An 18,801-nucleotide genomic window follows, 5' to 3' on the forward strand; every position below is an offset into this window, starting at 1 on the left:
GAACCTTAAAATGTTAATGCACAACTCGAAAAATACTTATCTACATTTGGGTATATTTTTAAGTTTATTATTCGTTTTTTTAAGTTTAGTTCAGAGATGTTGAGCACATTTTAATAACTTGGGCCTTTGCAATTACAGTATTATTCAATTAAGAACTTGAGGTCACATTTTTTTTGTTTAAATAACAGTAATTCTCACATTTTGAGATTTTCAACCACTTTTATCCTAATCCAAACATGAGCCTAGATTCGATAAAGTGAAAAACACAAAGGTAGCTTATTAGCATTTTTTGTATTTTAATTTTAATATGAACTATTCCCCAATGCAATTCTGCTTTCAGCCAGTGCTTTATTTTGTATTCATTTGTTGCACAGATAATGAGCAATCACATCTTGTTTTCTTCCCAACAGGAAACTAATTCCAGGCTCAGAATGCAAGAAAAATATAAAGTAGTTACATACAGCCTAACACATTAACACAACACATTAAAATCTTCTTTTATCTAGGCTACAGCTTTTGCATATAAAGCACTGCTGTGCTTCAAAACTTTTATGTCCTGTTGAGCCCAGTAAGGTGACATCTTGGGCTCTTGGGCTCTTGGGCTCTTGGGCTCTTGGACTCTAAATGAGAATCTAAATGTACTTTTCTAAAAAAGTACAATTTCCTAAAACAAAAAAGAAAACTGTTTGCTATGCATAACACTCCCCTTTTAGTTTATGCCTGCAAACTTTCTGAGAGCTCTTTAAAGTTTGGGTCACAGTTTGAGACTCAAACAGTCCATCAGTTGAGCATTTTATCTGGACTTGATGATTTTATTTCAGTGATACAGTTTTCACAGGCACACTGAAATCAGGTTCAGCCATTTCATGAAGAATAATGACACCCATGAATTACAGTAGATGTATTTGAGCTTGTTTATTGAGTATTTAGGCATAATGAAATTTGGCTTAACCTCCTGGCCAGGAAGTCTGGGACCCCCATAAAGAGTGAAAAGGGGCAGCTGCAAAGGTGAAGATGGGGCAGAGGAAGAAATAGATTAGAAGAAATTTGAAGAGATGGATTTGCTTTGACATGGGATATAGCTTTGAGGAATGACATCAGGAACGATTAGGATTTAGAACAGCGGGGAAGAACATAGCATGACCATGGCTACCCCTCCCAAACATCAGTTTAGAACTTCTATTTCAAGAAAATAAAGAATCGAGTCCTCTTTAATACTGATCTTGCTTAAACAAGGGGGTGAGGGTGGGGTTAACTTGTTTTGTAGTCAGGAGAAGCTTAAAGCTTCAAGTAATATCATCTCAGTGAGAATATACACTGTAGGTTTTGGACTCATGAACACATGCAGCAATGTTTTTTTTAAATTCTAGTAGTATGAGTCAGCACGCTAATGACTAGAAGGAAACCACTGGAGGGTTCATTGCTGCTGTGTGTTTTTATTTGAAGGGAAGGTCACGACAAGGTAGCATATATTTTTTAGTTACATAGGCACAATGTCTTTAGTCCTCCAATAAACAAATGCACTACTGTCTTACTTTTAGCATTTTTTCTCCCTTGTCACAGTCTTACCATTGCATTTATTCAGCCTAAAAAAAAAGAAGACATATTTTGAACTTGACCTATAGATACCAAGTCACAGACTGTATGTCAGATGTGGTTTTTAGTCTCTAGTTCTCCAGAGAAAAACTGCACAGATGATGAACCTCACATCAAATTGAACTCTGGTCGGAGATGCATCTGAAAGGCCAGAGCAATGGCAACAGTAATAATCCGGCTCCAAGGTGACGGAAACAGGCATCAATATCTCAGTGTTGCAGTGAGTCAGGAGGGGCAAAAGAAAATCTTCAACAGACTTTTAAAAAAATAGCTTTAAGAAAGAGTCCAAAAATGCAATTGTAAGGTGAGCTCCATTTATAAGTGTATTCTTTTCACTCCTCTTATATGGTTTTAACAAAATTGTACCATAAAGCATTGGCAGAAAAAGAAGCAATTTTGTCTGTATTGAATTCAGAATACAGAGCACAAAAGCAAAATTGTGTTTATTATATTCTACAAAATCTTAACTGTAGCAATGTTTTCTAGAGGAAAAATATATATTATAAGTACAGATAAGATGCTGCTGTCATGGAAACTGTGAATTTGGATATTTGACATCAGCTCTTGAAATTAAAAGCAATGGTGTTTTAAAATGCTGCCCCATGTATACTGTATGAGAGTACATACCCATGATGAGAAAGGTAATGCTCTCCTCTCCACCCATCACCCCAATTTTGACAAGGATGATTTTACATGCTGTAACATGCTCATTTACATTGTTCACTGAGTGCACTTGCATTTTTCTTGCTGTTACTGTGACTTACCATGAAATGTGTGTTTTTAATGTGTTTTACCAGGGCAATATCTTGCCCTAATTATAGCATGCTGTTGGTCTATGAATTAGATTTCAACCTAAATATTACCCAAAATGGATCCCTGTAGAACTCCACAGCTTACTGTTCTGTGAAACAAGCACAGCCTGTTCTGCTGCTGTGTAATCTCCCTATTAAAATGGTCTTTTCAAAATAGACATCTCATTAACCAGGCCAATCCTTTTCTTCTGTGTCTTGTGCACTCCATTGATTGTTGTATTAATAAAACTTACTCTAAATGAAACTACAGTATTTCACCAGTAAAAAGCTTGAATCTCATATTAAATAAGCCCATTAAATGCTCAGTATAGAAAATGTGCTTTTTAAATCTTGAAGAAAAGGTTTGTATGGACTGTTAAGGGAATGCAATGGAAAGTATAAATCAATATAAAGCACTGAAAGCAGGCAAATCCTGAAGATTTTGTGTGCAAATTAAAATTTGTGACCAGAGGCAAAGATTGTCTAGACATGAGAACAACAGTACTCTATAAGACAGGAACTAGGTGAATTGTAGAGAAAATATGACTCAAAATATTCCACAAGACAAGTGTAAAAGGCAATTGATATTGTGCTCATTTATTTTGTGACATTAAAACTATTCTTTAACAAAAATTCAATGATTCATCTAGGCCTGACCCAAAGCTACTTATGTCACTGCTTCAGTGAAGTTTCCTTTCCGTATTATTAGGATTCTTCATGTTACTATGGAGACTCAGTGCTTTAAAGAGAGTGATTCTTGATAATTTCAAGCTGGCTACATTTCTGCATTTTAACAGCCTTACCCTTCTTAATTTTTTATAAAGGAATGTCCAATACACCACTGTCACACACTCTTTGTAGCAGACTTTGGAACTAACTGCCCAGTTAGCTAGAAGTGTCCCATTTAAAAGGGGAATTAATTTATAACAAAAATATTTTTTTAGGGATTAAATCTTTTAAAAATCAGGAATACTATTTTGACTTTAAATTAATAAAAATATTATCTAATCTTATATTGATTTAGAAGACATTCTCCTTGTTCGGCCCTGCTGTATCTAATACCACTGTGCTAGGCTTCGCTCTTAGGAATGGAGTTTTAAATTGAACTGCTGTTCAGTCCTTTTTTGCAAATACAATCCAGGCCTCACTGTCCAAAACTAATTTAGATCTTCCAAGAAAGCATTCCTATACATATACAGAATACCATATACAGTATGTATTCAATGAGGAATCGAGTTATCGGAGGATGCACACATCTTAAAACTCTTAAATCTAGAAATACTATCCTTTCCAGAGGTGGTTAACGAGCAGAACATTTACGGTAAGTCCAATAAACAGAAAAGATGTTTGTACTTACTTATCTATGACAGAATTTAAACATTGAAAACATTGAAAGAGACGTTTGACTGTGATTAAGCTAAAAGTCTTAACTAATCCCTAATCATTCTAGATTTTATTAGAATGTTCTGAGTGTTTGCTGGATTTCAGTCAGCTGAAAGAAAGGAAAAGTTAAATACTTTATGTCTATACTGTATTGTAAAGCATACAATATTGTATTGTATTGACTGAATATTGTATTGTATAAACTGGTTTAAAAACCTTTTTTTTATCAGAAAAGAAATGCACTGTTTTCCAGACCATTCTGATTTCCTAAATTCTTTATAAATATATAGTTATACTGTAACAGCTTTTTCACAGTCTCTTTAACATCTCACAGCTGTTAAATGAGAGTTACTGTCACAGTCTTTTATAGTTGACATCAAGTGCAAGCAAAGGATTTCACACCATTTGCAGGCCAAATCAAATAGCTGGCACTGCTGATTCACATTCAAGGAGGTTTAATTACTGTATATAGGAGCATAGCACAAAATATCTGGAGACCAGCTTTGTTTCAAAGAGAAAAAAATATATATATTGTAAAGTATATTTACAAATGGTCACAGTACAATCCTTATCATAGCATCCTGACCTCTTTCAAACTCGTTACTTTAAAAATACACACAGTATTAGAACACACATTTCCACTTAACATGTCCTTAAAATATATACAGTACATGAATTATCAAAAATACCTTGTTTGCCCAATAATGACTGCACCACTGCCACTGTATCTTTTCTTAGGGAGATCAACTATTAGAAGTCTAATAGTGAGTTGTGGTGCACTAGTGTGCTTTCATCATCTGTTCCCTTAGAGCTGCAGTCTTTTTATAATAAATGAGGATGAAAAAGAGTTTTTAGTCCACAACTGGAGGCACAGTCCCATGACACACAGTCCCCTTGTTCTCCACATGATATTTGCCAGGCCAACAGTTTCTTTTCAGCCTTGAGTGCAGAAACATAGAAGCTTGAGGTGGAGGACAGATGCAACATCTAGTTAACACCAACCAATAGTGCTTGCTGCTGAAGAATCACAGCTGCGTTTTTAGACCATGGCCCAGGTGTGCAAAGGACAACCCCACACTGTGATTAGGAACTCGCTGCCACGGACAGAAAGTGATGCATCCAGGTTTATTAGCCAGTGATTTCCAGAAAGTGACTTCCTGTGAGGAGATTTTCCAAAATTGCCTTCATCTCCCTTTAACACTTACTTTATTGGATATTGCATATCACAAATTTTAAGTAGGTTCCAAAGGTACAGTATGGACACTGACTTTGCTTCAGACAGTAGTTCATTCATATGAAATCTCTCATTCTCAGTATATATTTGATTTGTGCATATAGGAGCCTTAGGAGCCAGGGTAGTTCAAGTGCTTGTAAGAAGAGAGCACCATGAAAAACACGGTCCAGGGATGAAGCACCTTATGATTAAATGAAAATGGGTTGACATTCTATCTTATTTGATTCTCAGAAACACAGCCATAATTATAAACTGTCTACTGTCTGATCATCAAGATATATTTTTAGCTATTCTTATTATCAGCCAACTTAAACTATTAGTATGTTTGCATTAGGTAGAACAGGAATTTAATTCAGTAAATATTTAATCCTGCTCTAGTTTCAATGAGTGGGAGAGTATGAGACATAGGGGTTTCATTTAACATAACTCATCAGCATCAAAAGATCCTTTGATATTTCATTTACAAATTTAAATCACTCTTTAATGAAATAGTATGGACTATTTTATTAATTGAATAAATCCTGTTATACTTTTCTCACTCAAAGCTCAAGCTTTTACATTATTTAAATCCCAAGGCATCATCGAAGTGAGACTTCATTTTGTAAAGTGCACTCTAGGTGCTATAGAAAAGGATGCTCTCTTTTTATTTTTCATTTGAAATCAAGCACGCCCAGGCAGGTTACTACTTTCATTCTTTAAAGGGAAATCGTATATCTACTGAATTAAATTTATGTATAAAAAATGCATACTTGAGTTTCTAATTTGAACAAAGCTTCTTTATTTCTTTAATTAATGCAATTTAGCTAAGTAAAAATACAGTGAATTAAATATTAAAAACCTCCTAGTTCATTGCAAGATCAGACACAAAAGTGTCATGATAAACAAATCAGGGTGGCTTAGTAGATAATGCTATTGCTCTTGCAGCTCTTAGGTTCTGGGTTTGATTCTGGCCTGGAGTGCCTTCTTTTAAAGAGTTTACATGTTCTCATTGTATTCCTGTGAGTTTTAGCTGTGCGGTTTCCTCCATCCTTCCAACGACATGTTGGCTAAGTAATTTAGCATCTCTGCCCTGTGATGGACTGGCGTCACATCCTCTACATGGAATAAGTGACTTTCTGGTGTTAGATAAAGAACAGTAGGTTTAAATCCAGTCCTATTGTTTTTTTTAATTAGGTCTTTACAAACTCTTATTATATGATTAAATACCTTGTTAAAGCCCAGATCACTGTGAAACTTTCCTTTCTGCCTCAAAATGATCTATCCAATCATCGTTTAGAGCATGCAAAGGAAAGAATCAGATCCAGAAAGGATTTTGACATGTTCAAAGTTTGTAGTCTCCAGTGAGATGCCAGCATTATTAAAGATTCTAGTGTCAAGAATCTAATATGAAAAATGCCATGCTATTCAAATAAAGTCTAATGAAAAATATGAAACTGGAATTAGATAAATGTAACCACACTGTATCAATGTGTATGAAACCATACTGATTTTCATAAGGATGAGCTCAGTTTCAGTATTACAATCTTGAAAACATTAGTATAGATCAAACGTTTATGTACTGTATACAGTTGGTATAGCATCTTATATTTAATTAAATAAACCCACAGTGTCTTTAGAAATAGAAACATAATCTTCTACCACTGCACACAATGGATCTCATTCAAAATAACCTAACTATGACCCATTTCTATCACCAGATATTAAATGACCTGTTGAACTGTCCATATCATATAAGGTAGCACGAGGGTGCAGTGATTTGAACACAATACCAAGCACACCTTTCGAAGCCCATTTTCATGCCTGTAACTATAGACACTTTGGACGGGGGTATGAATCCAGTTCTATATAGTATGTGAGTAGCTAACAGTACGTAGCCTTGCAGCCTTGCCACTGCAGACAAACATCTACAGAGAGAACAAAAAGCCTCACAGAACACATTGCCCTGCAGTGCTGGGGGTTCAATTTATTGCTGACATATTTTATTATTGTTATTATGATTGTTTTATTCCTTTTGGTGAACACCAGTAAGGCGAGTTTGACACCAGAAAAGAGTACGTACAGTGCTAGTTTAGGTAGTTCTTTGACAGCAAAGAAAGTTTTCTGTTTGTTTCAACCACAGGTATCACAAACCAAATGTAATCCTAAGACATCCTGGCTTGAGTCCTCTTCTTTGTGCTCACACAAAGATGAAGCAAGGAAATATCATACACATGTGCAAGCTTTCCACAGAGGGCAGGTGTCTTTTCCAGAGTGTTCCCTAACGTCTTGACTGAGGTCTCTGCTTCCGTGCCACATCTGGTCACAAACCACTGGTTTCACTGTTGATGCTGCTTCAAGCTAGAACAAAACGAACAGGGTCAATTATATCTCAGAATTGCAGTTTCAATAGTAAAGCTATTGCTTCATGATTAAATATTTTATTTTCTAGTACAAGCACTCTTAAAATCAAAACATTTTGCCCTCCCTGCTGAAATGAAGACAACTTGGAGAAGGAGAGATCAACAAAATGATTAACTAAAAAGTAAACATAAAATGTTGAGAATTTAATTCACTTTTTAAAATGCAATTTACAAATTCTAGGTGTTGTAGTTAGTACTATTATAGGTCCATTATATTTCTAGATGTAGCATAGTATATCAGAAAGTATTACCAAGATTGAGAGTGTAATTTCTGAATTATTTCAGAAGTTTCTATCAAAAGCTTTTCCTTCAAGACAAAGAAAGACATATTGATTTCAAAATCAATTCAATAGCGCTATGTTATTTCACTTAATTTACCTATTGTGTAAGTATAATGTTAGGTATTTTGTCACCCAAAAAAATTAATGGAAGTGTTACAATAAGTAAGTTTTTTAGCCTTAGCTACAGTATATAAAGTTAATTTCACATTAATGCTCAGGTTTTTTATTTTAGAAATAAAAAAAAACAGTGCAGCACTATGAAAAATAATTTTATCTGTTATTTCTCTCCTTCAATGTTGAACTACAGTCATTTTCAGTAAAAATGTGTGTAACATAACATGAAATGTGAAATACTGCCCTAAATCAGTCCTGATTTGTCTTCATCACTGAAGAGCACTGTGGCATTGGATGGTCCTGACAAGAACAACAAAAGGCTGTCCTGTGGATTCAGGAGATCTGCTATTTCACTAATATTTGCAGTGAAATAAACAAGTCACATTAGCGATTACCTAGAGAAGGGACTGGCAGTGTTAACAACATTCAGACAATAGGATGAACACATACAGTAAAACTAAAAGGATGTGGCTTGGAGTTTCTTTTATTAAATTGACTTTTATCTGAAGTAAATGTAGTAGAACACTTTAAATTCAGCTACCAAGCATCATCACCTTTAAAATGTTAAAAATGTGGACTGGAAAAGTCAAGTCTTATCTTCCCAGAACTGTTAACCCGTGTTTCAATTATCACCAATAAAACACTCTATTCCCGACTCTTAAGAACTGTCACAAGGTGTGATCCTGTCAAGTGATAATACCCCTGGCAGACACACATTATTCTCCACCATTCTATGGCATGACTGTACTGGACCTCCAGTATTTAGCTCATTAAAAGTATTCTCAATTTCAGCTTTTTGTCAATTAATTGGTACACTGCATAAGCAATGAAATATAATGTTTACTGTACATAAACTGTGACACATTCAAAACCTATTTGTACAATCACAAGCTCCCAGAGGGCAATGGACAAGCGAAATAGCCTGCAATTAGGGACAAAATTACGAACAAAAAGGTCCAACCATTCTGTTGTCTGATTCACAAAGGAAATCTGATTCTTATGAGAGTTGTGTAATGCCTTAGGTATAAACCTGAGGAATATTCAGAGAAAAGAGGGTTGCTGTGTTTTCTCTAAGAAGATAATCCTTTGCCAGGACACCCTAGCATGTTGTTGTAGCATCATACAATACTGGGATAACTGGAATGAACAAGTTCCCCTTAAGGAAGAACCAGTATGTTTTGAATTGCAGCGGTTTACTGGCACAACAGTAAAAGCAGGGTATATTAAGTCCAGCTCACAGGCAGTCTAGCTACTACAGTACTTTTTGGTCAGGCTGATAGGTAGTAAAGCATGTCCTTGAGTTCTATCCATCCAGCAGAAATGTCAATTTTAATAGACTTTCCTCCAGAAGGCACCTTGACCCTTCTCTCTGAAGTGACTGTTTACAAGCTTCAGCTTGGCATGCATGTTTTGTTTTTAGCTCCTCATTAGGACATAATAATTAATGGACTCATTAAAGAGATCTGATGCTAAAAGATTGTGTTCAGTCAAAATGGTGCAAGCACTATACTGTACATACTGTACTTCAATACATTTGCCTAACATTAGTCTTTTGATCTTAAATACAGATTGCATAACTACACAGCAAAAACAGTGTCCTAATATACTGTACAGTATATGAAGAATGCAAAAATGTTTGCTATTTGTAGTACCAAATCCTATTAACCTATATGGAGAAACGATTTGATTTGGAAGGAAGGGGTGAATGGTTTCTCACCAATATAGTCCATGTGAAGAGATTTAATATTGCATACTATCACAGAATTGTGAAAATCCCCTTTATTCTTAGAAATGTTTGTATTCTACTTTTTATTTAGGTACTTTCCACAAATTATACATAGCTTTGCCCCCCTCTCATATTTCACATCGTTTTAGTTTTGAAAATGAATAATGCATAGCTTGGTAATGCTTCAGTATATATATATAGAACTGGCCTCCTTTGAATTGAATTTCTTCTCCTGCAGTTGGTGAATATTATTAAATGCCATTACTGTGACTGATTTGTTTCCACTAGGTTTAGAAATTCTTGCCAACCTAGGAAGTAAAAAGAAATGTGTTCAACATCGTAAGCAATGATTATCTTTTCAGTACATGCCATAACACACAGGAACCCCCTGCTGTGAGTGGTGTCTGCCTGTCAGGCCTGGTTGTGGCAGAGAGTGCTGTCTGCCCTTTCAGCATAACGTCCTGGTCACCACGGCAACCATACTTATATTCCCAGTCCAGGTGAGGGAGATCTTGAGTAATTCCTAACTGAAACTGGAGTGCCAGATCAAGCACACTGAAGGTCGTGCCCCTTTGTTTCCAATCAAGCACATGCAAGCTGAGGATGAAGTCACCTGATCTAATCTGGCAGTAGCACTAAGGGAGTTTCAACAGGTTTAGCTAATAAGAAATAAGGGATTTGATTATATATTTTACAGGAGATTTGTACTTGCTACAATACTTGCTTGAAAATAATTTAAAAAAAGTTTTTAATCATGAACACAAAGTAGTTGGTTGAGAAGTAACATTGTTCATATGACAGTTGTGTGACCAGACTCCCAGGTCTCCACTTGTGAACGCAGTTTCTTATTGAAAAAACATGGAAGGCAGCAGGCATGACTCATGAAACAAATCCAGCTGCTCCATGCTGGGGTAGATGTACTGTTGCTCATTGAAACAATGCAGGGCAGGAGCACATATCCACTAAATGAAACAGGCCAGTTGGACCTCTTCCCTGTCCCCCTATGTACAGTAGGCAGGGCTCACCCACACAATTGCTCTGAAATTGTTCTTTTCTTTATATATCATACCTTACTGAAAGCCAGGCTAGTGTGAAAAAATCACATAGAGCACACTATAAAATAATAACTCCGTGGGACAGGTGGTGAGTTGGGAGTTGCTGTGATTTTATAAATGAGAGAGACATGGGAATGATGGTCATTCCTACAAAAGAGGGGGACTCTTTTTATGAACTTTAAATAGGTTGTGCTTTTATGTGCTAAAGAGAAGAACATTGAGATTAACTGCCTTAGAGACTGCAGGACGGATAACTCAAAGATGTCTCGTTAAATTTCAATGCTATTGCTTGTATGTCATAAATGGTTACTCTTAAAAAAATGTAGCTGTAAACTGCATTGAATATACATTAAAGCTTACTGAAGAGTAAGCGAAAGTACCTGGATACAAAATACGTGTGTAGATATATTAATTTTTAATTGACTCATGCTCCTTGTTTCATATTTCTCAATTCTTTTTCCTTTTAAGCGACAGCATATAAACATACTGTACATTTATGTATATCTAATCACACTGAACTGAATTCATTCCTTATTTTATACAGACAGCTTGGGGAATCATTTATCCACTCGGGAAGGACGCTCCCATGAAAGGGGGCTCCCAGCTCTAAGTTACAATTGTTTTTGCTGCTTGGGTTTTTGGAGCTGTCAGAGAAAAGAGAAAAAGAGAAAAGGCGGTAATGACTTATTTAAATAAGCTCTTACAGTATGTGATCAGAACGACACCTACATAAAGGCTACAAAACCATGCTACTGTTTAATACAATTCGTGAACCATCTTTCCCCAGAGAAATAACACATAGATAAGATTTCATCAAGACCCCAGCACACAACTCACCTCTAACCCTAGTACTATGACCTCTGCTCTGACTGCGGATATTATAAATATTAATGTAACACCTAAATCTTTTGGAACAAATTTCATAAAAGATTCCAAATGTTATTATCGTGTTACAGTACATAAGGAACTTCTGTGAAGGTATGGCTCTGGCTACACAAGACCTCTCTGAAATCGAATTTCAGTGAACAGTCAGCTGGAATGAACAGAAGTGGTGAGGGAGGTTTGTGGGAAAGTGGGGAGCAGAGCAGGGCAACAGTGTACAGTAATGAAAAATTGTTTGTGCTGTCTAGGAGAGACACTGGCTGCAGCAGTGCCGACTGGCTGCTTTTAGGCAAATCTGAACAACACTCTGTTCCATTCTGCAAGACTTAATTTCACAAGTTTTAATTTGTTACTACTCAATATATACAGTATTTAGATTGCCCAATTAAATAAATAAGGAATTGAACAAAAGCCATAAACAACAATGAAACTGTTTGCCCTAGGTAGGGAGCTTAATTCCTTCATTAATGAACCTAATTTCTGTGATGCCATAACAATAATACCAATAAAGAGGTAAGCATCTTGCCCTTTTTACCTTTTGACGAGAGATGAACTCATTAGAAATTAATGGCTCTCATCTAAACTGTTGCGTTGGGAATGCATATTACCATAAATGCATACCCCCAACTTACAAGGCACAATTACTCTTTTTTTTAACATGACACCGTTTTGCTCCCTGAAGTAAAGACAAATTTAATTAGACTGGGGTTAAAGTACAGACTGACTGTGTAAATCAATGTTATTCTTATACCATGAATCTGCTTCAAGGTTCTGCAAAGTGACCAAAGAGAATGATATTTTTGACAATTTCACTGGCCCTGATCCAGAAAAGGAAAACGTGATTTTATGGGGGAAAAAAAGCTGTACAAGTTTAAAGATGATCGGTAATCTCCAACAACTGTCAGCAGTATAGTTCTGAAGAAAATCTTGCAAGAGTAAAAATACATTCTGCCTTATTTACTCAGTGCCTGGACATGCTATTGTCAAAGGGGAGGCAAGAAGCATTTCAGTACTGACAGAATTGTCTACAAAGTCCAATTGCTAACTATCGCTGCTGCTTATGATTATGGAATTCATTTTATAATGCATGCAGGATGGTGTTTAGTATCTACAGTACTTCTAGTGCTCTTGGGATATCTTTCCTATATTTTCGTTTAAGTAAATTCCTATACACAATAGCATTTGTTCTAGGTATATTTTCAAAGACTTTTAAAATTACTTTAAAGAAAGAATTTAAAAAGAGGCATATTAATAGTAACAGTAAAAACCTCAAACTAGATGTGTTGATAAAGTCTTGGGTTATATGATGACAAAAATGTCAATCTACCGTATTTTCATTTTAGTCACCAATGACAAAACAAAGTTTAAACACATCTACAGAGATACAATATTGTTGATGTTTAAATGTACTTTACATTTTTGTTTGCAAGAACTCCAGAATTGGCAAAGATTAAGGGGACATTTTGTACAAAAAATATACAGTATATACCGAAAATGAGGAACACTACTTATTCACTTATATCAGCTATAAAAAACTCCAATACAATAACTTCTACAATTGTCATTGAAACCAGTGGTAGTTGAGTCAGTGATCCTGCTACAAAAGTTGGGGGAGGAGTTTAGAGGAAGGATGTACACAGGTCATGCAGTGTCATTTTTTCCCATCGTTTTCATGAAAGGATATGCCCCAGTTAAACGAGGGAACTGCAATTGACTAAAGGGAGAGAACCACGCCGAGCGCTGTGTACTGTATGTGAGACTGTCAGTAAGTGAACCTGCTTTGTGTGAAGGCAAAGCAAGCTCTGGCAAAACAAAAACTGAATATGCTGCACAAATATTTACTGTAGCATGAAAAGCCAGACCTTTTAACTGTAGCTGCTATGAGCAATATTCTTGGGTAGAATATTCTGTTATATTGCATGTTGCGCACATTGCAGTGTATTTTATACATCAGCCACACAGAAATTGCACTCACCCATTATGATTTCAGGAATTATTAATTGGGGACATCTCCCCTCAATCTTCCTTCCTTTGAATGTTCTTTCTCATCTGCTCTATCCTTTGATTTCCTGCCATCTTCCTCTCTCTCCTTCACGCCTGAAAAAGGCTCAACAACTTACATACAGTACATGTTGTGTTTCTTCTTTTTACTTTTCAGTTGGCTCAGTTTGAATCACATTTACCGTAACTATTTATTATGTGTATTAATTGCAGTTATCAGTCTAGTTAACCAAGAAAATATTGTCAACATTCCATAGTCCATGTAGGCTTTGTATTTTGATTGCTCAGAACCAATTTATTTGCAGTAAAAGCATTTGGATTACCTTGAAGTACTAGCATGAGCAACATGATGCTAGCATGACATTATTCGTGTACCACACACTGTTCACAGAACAGGAAATATGTGCTTCACAATTGGCTACATAAAGGACAGGTGTTAAATTTCATTATCAAATTACATTAACAGGTCAAAGTACTGTATAGTCACTGAGGAGGTGACAATACTAACCATAAATATTGTGTTGTTAATTAAATATTGGTGTTTTTTACTTATCAAATTAAATAGTTATAAAGCATGATGTATTTTAATTATGATGTTTACTAGCCATTCTAGTCTGAATTATTTGAGGTACAATTGGAACATCTGGTACTATAGAAAAAATTGAAAAAGAATGAGATGCAAACTGCATTACAAGTTTCTGACATTTGGAAAGCCCTGAACATATGTTTTATAGTTCAGTTATTAGACCAAAATTATATTGTAAAAAGTTTAACTGTTAAATAAGGTTTTTTTTACCTTTAAGTTTCAGCAAATACAGTAAGTTTCTGTCTGGTATTTAAACCCTGTTGCCTATACAGCCTGGTTGTTAGATTTTGTATTTACAGTAGTAAGTTTTCTCACAGTTGAAAGCAAATGATTTCTTCTATTATGTGCTGAATCAAGCTTTTGTGGAGAGTAAGAACAGAAATGCCCAGATTTAACAGTAGACCCGGGCTGTCTTGCAGGGTGCTTCCCTGCATTAATAATGGGGCTCCTGAGGGCTACAATGTTTTCTCTGGAGCAATGATTCAGGCAGGGAAAGAGCAATGAGCCGGAACCCCCTATCTTGTTCCAGACAGCCCTAGGGATCGATACGGGAGCAAGAAGATACAAACATTGCTCCTGGAGTGCTAAGATTACATTGCTTTTATTTAATCGATATATGCTTTTTCTTAACTCTTTCCAAGAAATCAGCCTTCTTCACTGACCTGGGGGAGGATCCTCAGGCATTTTGCACTGAGCCCCAGTCTTCTGGAACCTAGTGCTCTGTCACTGCACTCTTAGAATGCCATTGTGTATTAATTGGCATGCTGTTCATCTAAAGACACCTACATAATTTAAAGACTATATCATGGAATCTCCACTTGTAAAGGTATTATCTACTGTATTGACTTTAAAATTATGCATTCTCCTCCATGTTGTTTCCTAAATATATGCAGTACAGGTAGGACCACTTGAATTAAAAGCACATATGCATACAGTACATACTGTAGCTTGTAAAATGATTCACAAATAGCTTAAACTTCCCCTCCTAAATCTTCCAAACTCACGATCCACATTTTAAAAGAAATTCAAAGGATACTTCTCTATCCCTGTCACACTGTATCATAGTATTGGATTATAACAACTACATTTTAGATTTTTCATTTTTAACACACTATTTTCCATGTTAATTGTGTGTCTGTGCTATCAGGTTCCTTAAAAGCAAGGTTATGTTTTGTTTTCCTATGATGTTAGCCTATACTGTAACAATTAATGGTTATATACTCAATGCTGAGCTAAACTGCTCTGCACCTCTACTAAATCTTTTCTTTACCCAATTGGATGTAACCTACCTTATGCCATGTTGTGCAGTAACACTGATACTGTGCAAATATGCAAAACGGAACCATAATCATACCTATACCAGGTCTGTGGAATCATTAACTGCTCAGAAATTATAATACAAACACTACACTTTAATTCATTTTCTGTCCTGAATTGATGAGTGCCTGGTAGATTATCTTTTTGCCAGGGAAGAGATAAGACAGTATGAAATCATCTATGGTGTAGGAGCTGGGTTTTCTGTGTAGGCTGCTGTACAGCAGTATGATGGGACAATTCGATGATTGCATAAGAGCTTTTAGTATTAATACTAAGTATGAATAATAGAACAATGGCAAGCTTCCATGCTTCACCAACAGGTGCAGCACCACAAAGCACAGTGAAACTACTGCTTACCCTTGAAGAATTAAGCAATCAGACACCTCCAGGAAAGAACATGCAAGACCTCTTAGAGGCAAGGTTGAATGCAATTTATTTTGAAATACATTCATTGCAAGCAAAAACAAAATGTTGTTTTGTCTATGGACAGCTAAACTGATGCTTTGAGTCTTTGGATGGTTGAAAATACCCATCTTGAGCATACAGTATACATTTTGTATGAGTTTGACATAAAGACATCACATTGTTAGACAAGGTCCACAGCCTATAGCATGACATGACTAATCTTTGTCTTCTTTTTGTTACGCCACGCCCCTGGAGGACTCGTCATTCCACCTCGCATTCCAGCACGGTTCCCTATTAGCCCATTTACCCCAGCTATTTAATGCTGCTTCACACTGTACCCTGTGCTCAGTATTAGGGGTTTTCCTGGCTAGAGCTACTTTGACCTTTCTCAATTACTTACTACATGGTTTTTGGCTTCCTGACCCTGGTTTACTCTCCGACTACATCTCCTGGTTTTGTTTTGGTACTTAGGTTATCATTCTGGTTTTGACTCTCGGCTTCCTCACAGCTTACGGCTCTGCTTCTGGTTTTGTACTTTTGAACCGGCTTGTTTAACTTCGGCTTTCGGACCTCAGACTGTTATATCGACTACGCCTCTGGACATCATCCTGGTTTTTCTGCATAGGGTCCTCATTAATATTTCCTAACACCTTTTGAGTATTGCTGAGAAACATGGAGTCAGTGTGGCTAGTATTGAAACATGGGAGATTAGCTGGAAGATATAAGGCAGTGTAAATGAGATTTAAGGCATACTCTAGCACTATACTTGCAACGGGAGCACTGTGTTCCATTCACCAGCTCTCAGGTCAGATCTGAATGTTTTCCATCTTCCCTTTTGTTGATCCAGCCATAGTTCCCACCACTGGCTTTCTAAGGCTAGTGTATATGATTATCTGTGAGGCACACACAGAGAGGTTTATCTGCAGAAATAACAACCTGCCTGGCCAGCTGGAAGGACCTGGAGGGGTCCAGCCCAGAAGGGGCTGCTCTGTCAGGACTCGACTGAGTCTGTTTTCTGACTCCCTGATGTCCCCTAGAAACGGATCTGCCCGGCTCTGTGCAGTTGCCATGCCAACTCTGCCATTTCATGTGCCTTTAATAAGTCTCACTTTGATAATACTTCAAGGGGACTGAAAAAAAAAATTAAACTTTAATCCATATCACAGTACATTAACTTAACATTTTTCATGGGACTGCTTTCACGAGAGGAAAAGCAAAGATGTTTGAGGTCAGGTTTTAAAGCATGAACTATTTTTTTATAGCTGTGAATGAATGCAATTCACCAAAACAAATAAATACATAGAAATACTAGAAGAAATCTCTGTCAACTGGAAAGTGATTGCAATGTTAGCATAGTCCTTTTAAGTCCCCTATTTTAAAGTAACACAGGGTGACTAAAGGAATTTATTATAGAGAAAGAGATTAATATAAACTGCCTTTACTTTTACTACAGTATGTCTGTAATGGACGACAGTTTGGAGAATAGTGCAATATTTAATGCTCATCTATTTACAACAGGGTGTTTTTATGCAGCATTATTGTGCTGCCAAACCAATAATTCCAAAACACTTACTAGCACAGAATAGCTCTAAGAGAGTGTGGCTCAGTGACAGTTTTGTACCAGTGGAAGTGAAGTATCTTGCTTTATTTGGAGGTGTAATTCTGCATTTTTGCAGGACTTAAAAGTGGATAATTCTCATTGTTACAGTATGGCTGTCATTATGGTTCTTTGTGCAAAACTAAACTAAATACTGCCAGATCGGACAGCTCAAAAATAACTGTCAGAAACATTCGAAAAGGCATAAATACAACCTCTGAGTTTCAGAAGTCTTTGCCTCAAGAAAACGTAGGATAAAGGTGATAAAGTCTGACATTGTGAAGGTAAACTGCACATAAAAACACTTCAAAATAAATTCCTTCTTAGAATTTCAAATTGTGCTGACCCAAGGAAATAAAAGTAATAGAAATTGAAGATCTAAGTACTTTTAAAGCTTTTAAAAGAGGATAAGGGAGGGGAACTTCATGTTTTTAATGCTGGATTTTATTCAGAAATGCTAAAAATGTCATTAGGCATATAACCACGCTACTGCCATAGTCCAGTGAAATTCATAATGAATTTAAAGTTCTTGTTTTCCACTACTGTCATTACATTTTCTGTCCTTTCAAACCAATTTCTCCTCTTATATTAGCAGGAGTACCCCAAGGCTGAATGCTGCTTCTTGTTTTATCGAGCACTGCAAAAAAATTCTCATTTACATTAAGAAATTCACTTTAAGGGAAATGATATAATTGCAATTTAGGGGAAAGTGAAAAGAGGTGTAATTGCAGTAACTTATTTTAATGTGCATTTGTGACAATTAATAAAGCTACGCTTATCATTATAGCATGATTTTCCTCTGTTTTCATCTCTCCCTTTTAATAATTTTATGTGAGAATCTCAGAATGTAATTTCTGATTAGGCTAACAGCCTTCATTGAAAGCTACACTGACTGGCCACTATCTCACTTTTCCTAATGAGTCGTCTACAGTCATTGAATCACAATGTGTGGTTGTTATCACAGTGCAGGATAACATCTGCTGGACTGTGATGGTTTTTCCTGCCAATGCAACATGTTGCTGGGCAACTTGGAGATGAAAAATCAGTAGGTTCTCTTTCAAAACATGGCTTGTGATTTTGTGCTTGTATTTATTTTAAACATCTTTAAATATTGAATATCACACAAATTTGAGATGCCAATTTTTGACAGCCACATTGTGTGTACTGCTTTAGGAAGAAAGCTCTGATAAATGTCTGCTGCAAAGCTTTGTGTCACAGAACATCAAAGTAACTAAATATTGAATTATATGGAGATTTGCATAGTCTTTTACATAGAGAGTGCCCTTCAACCTCTTTGCAGGTTAGGAGCAGTCAGAATAACTTACGATTGTCTGACATGCTTCAGGAAGTGCAACATTTAACTTAAAGCAATGCATGAAGAAAATATTCTGTACTTTTAATAAAGCATTAAATATTTACTGTACATGCCAAAAA

At 36.1% G+C, this 18,801-nt stretch overlaps 1 protein-coding gene across 4 annotated transcripts in view; it reads right to left on the reverse strand.

Annotated features, from left to right (window-relative positions):
- Window positions 1-2,958: 2,958 nt before the first annotated feature.
- Window positions 2,959-18,801, reverse strand: part of LOC148661479 (zinc finger matrin-type protein 4) — a 66,313-nt gene continuing 50,470 nt past the window's right edge. For 2 of the 4 annotated variants that reach the window (XM_088635298.1, XM_088635297.1), the window contains one exon: window positions 10,992-11,223. In XM_088635298.1, the coding sequence (XP_088491424.1) occupies window positions 11,088-11,223 (136 nt within the window). In that variant the 3' untranslated portion in view covers window positions 10,992-11,087. Of the gene's footprint in view, window positions 7,342-10,991; window positions 11,224-13,436; window positions 13,559-18,801 lie in introns of those variants that run through there. The other 2 variants (XR_015939545.1, XM_088635299.1) reach the window with 2 other exon arrangements.

This window comes from Lepisosteus platostomus, chromosome 6, assembly GCF_059453375.1.
Source record: "Lepisosteus platostomus isolate fLepPlt1 chromosome 6, fLepPlt1.hap1, whole genome shotgun sequence".
Classification (NCBI taxonomy): Eukaryota; Metazoa; Chordata; class Actinopteri; order Semionotiformes; family Lepisosteidae; genus Lepisosteus; species Lepisosteus platostomus.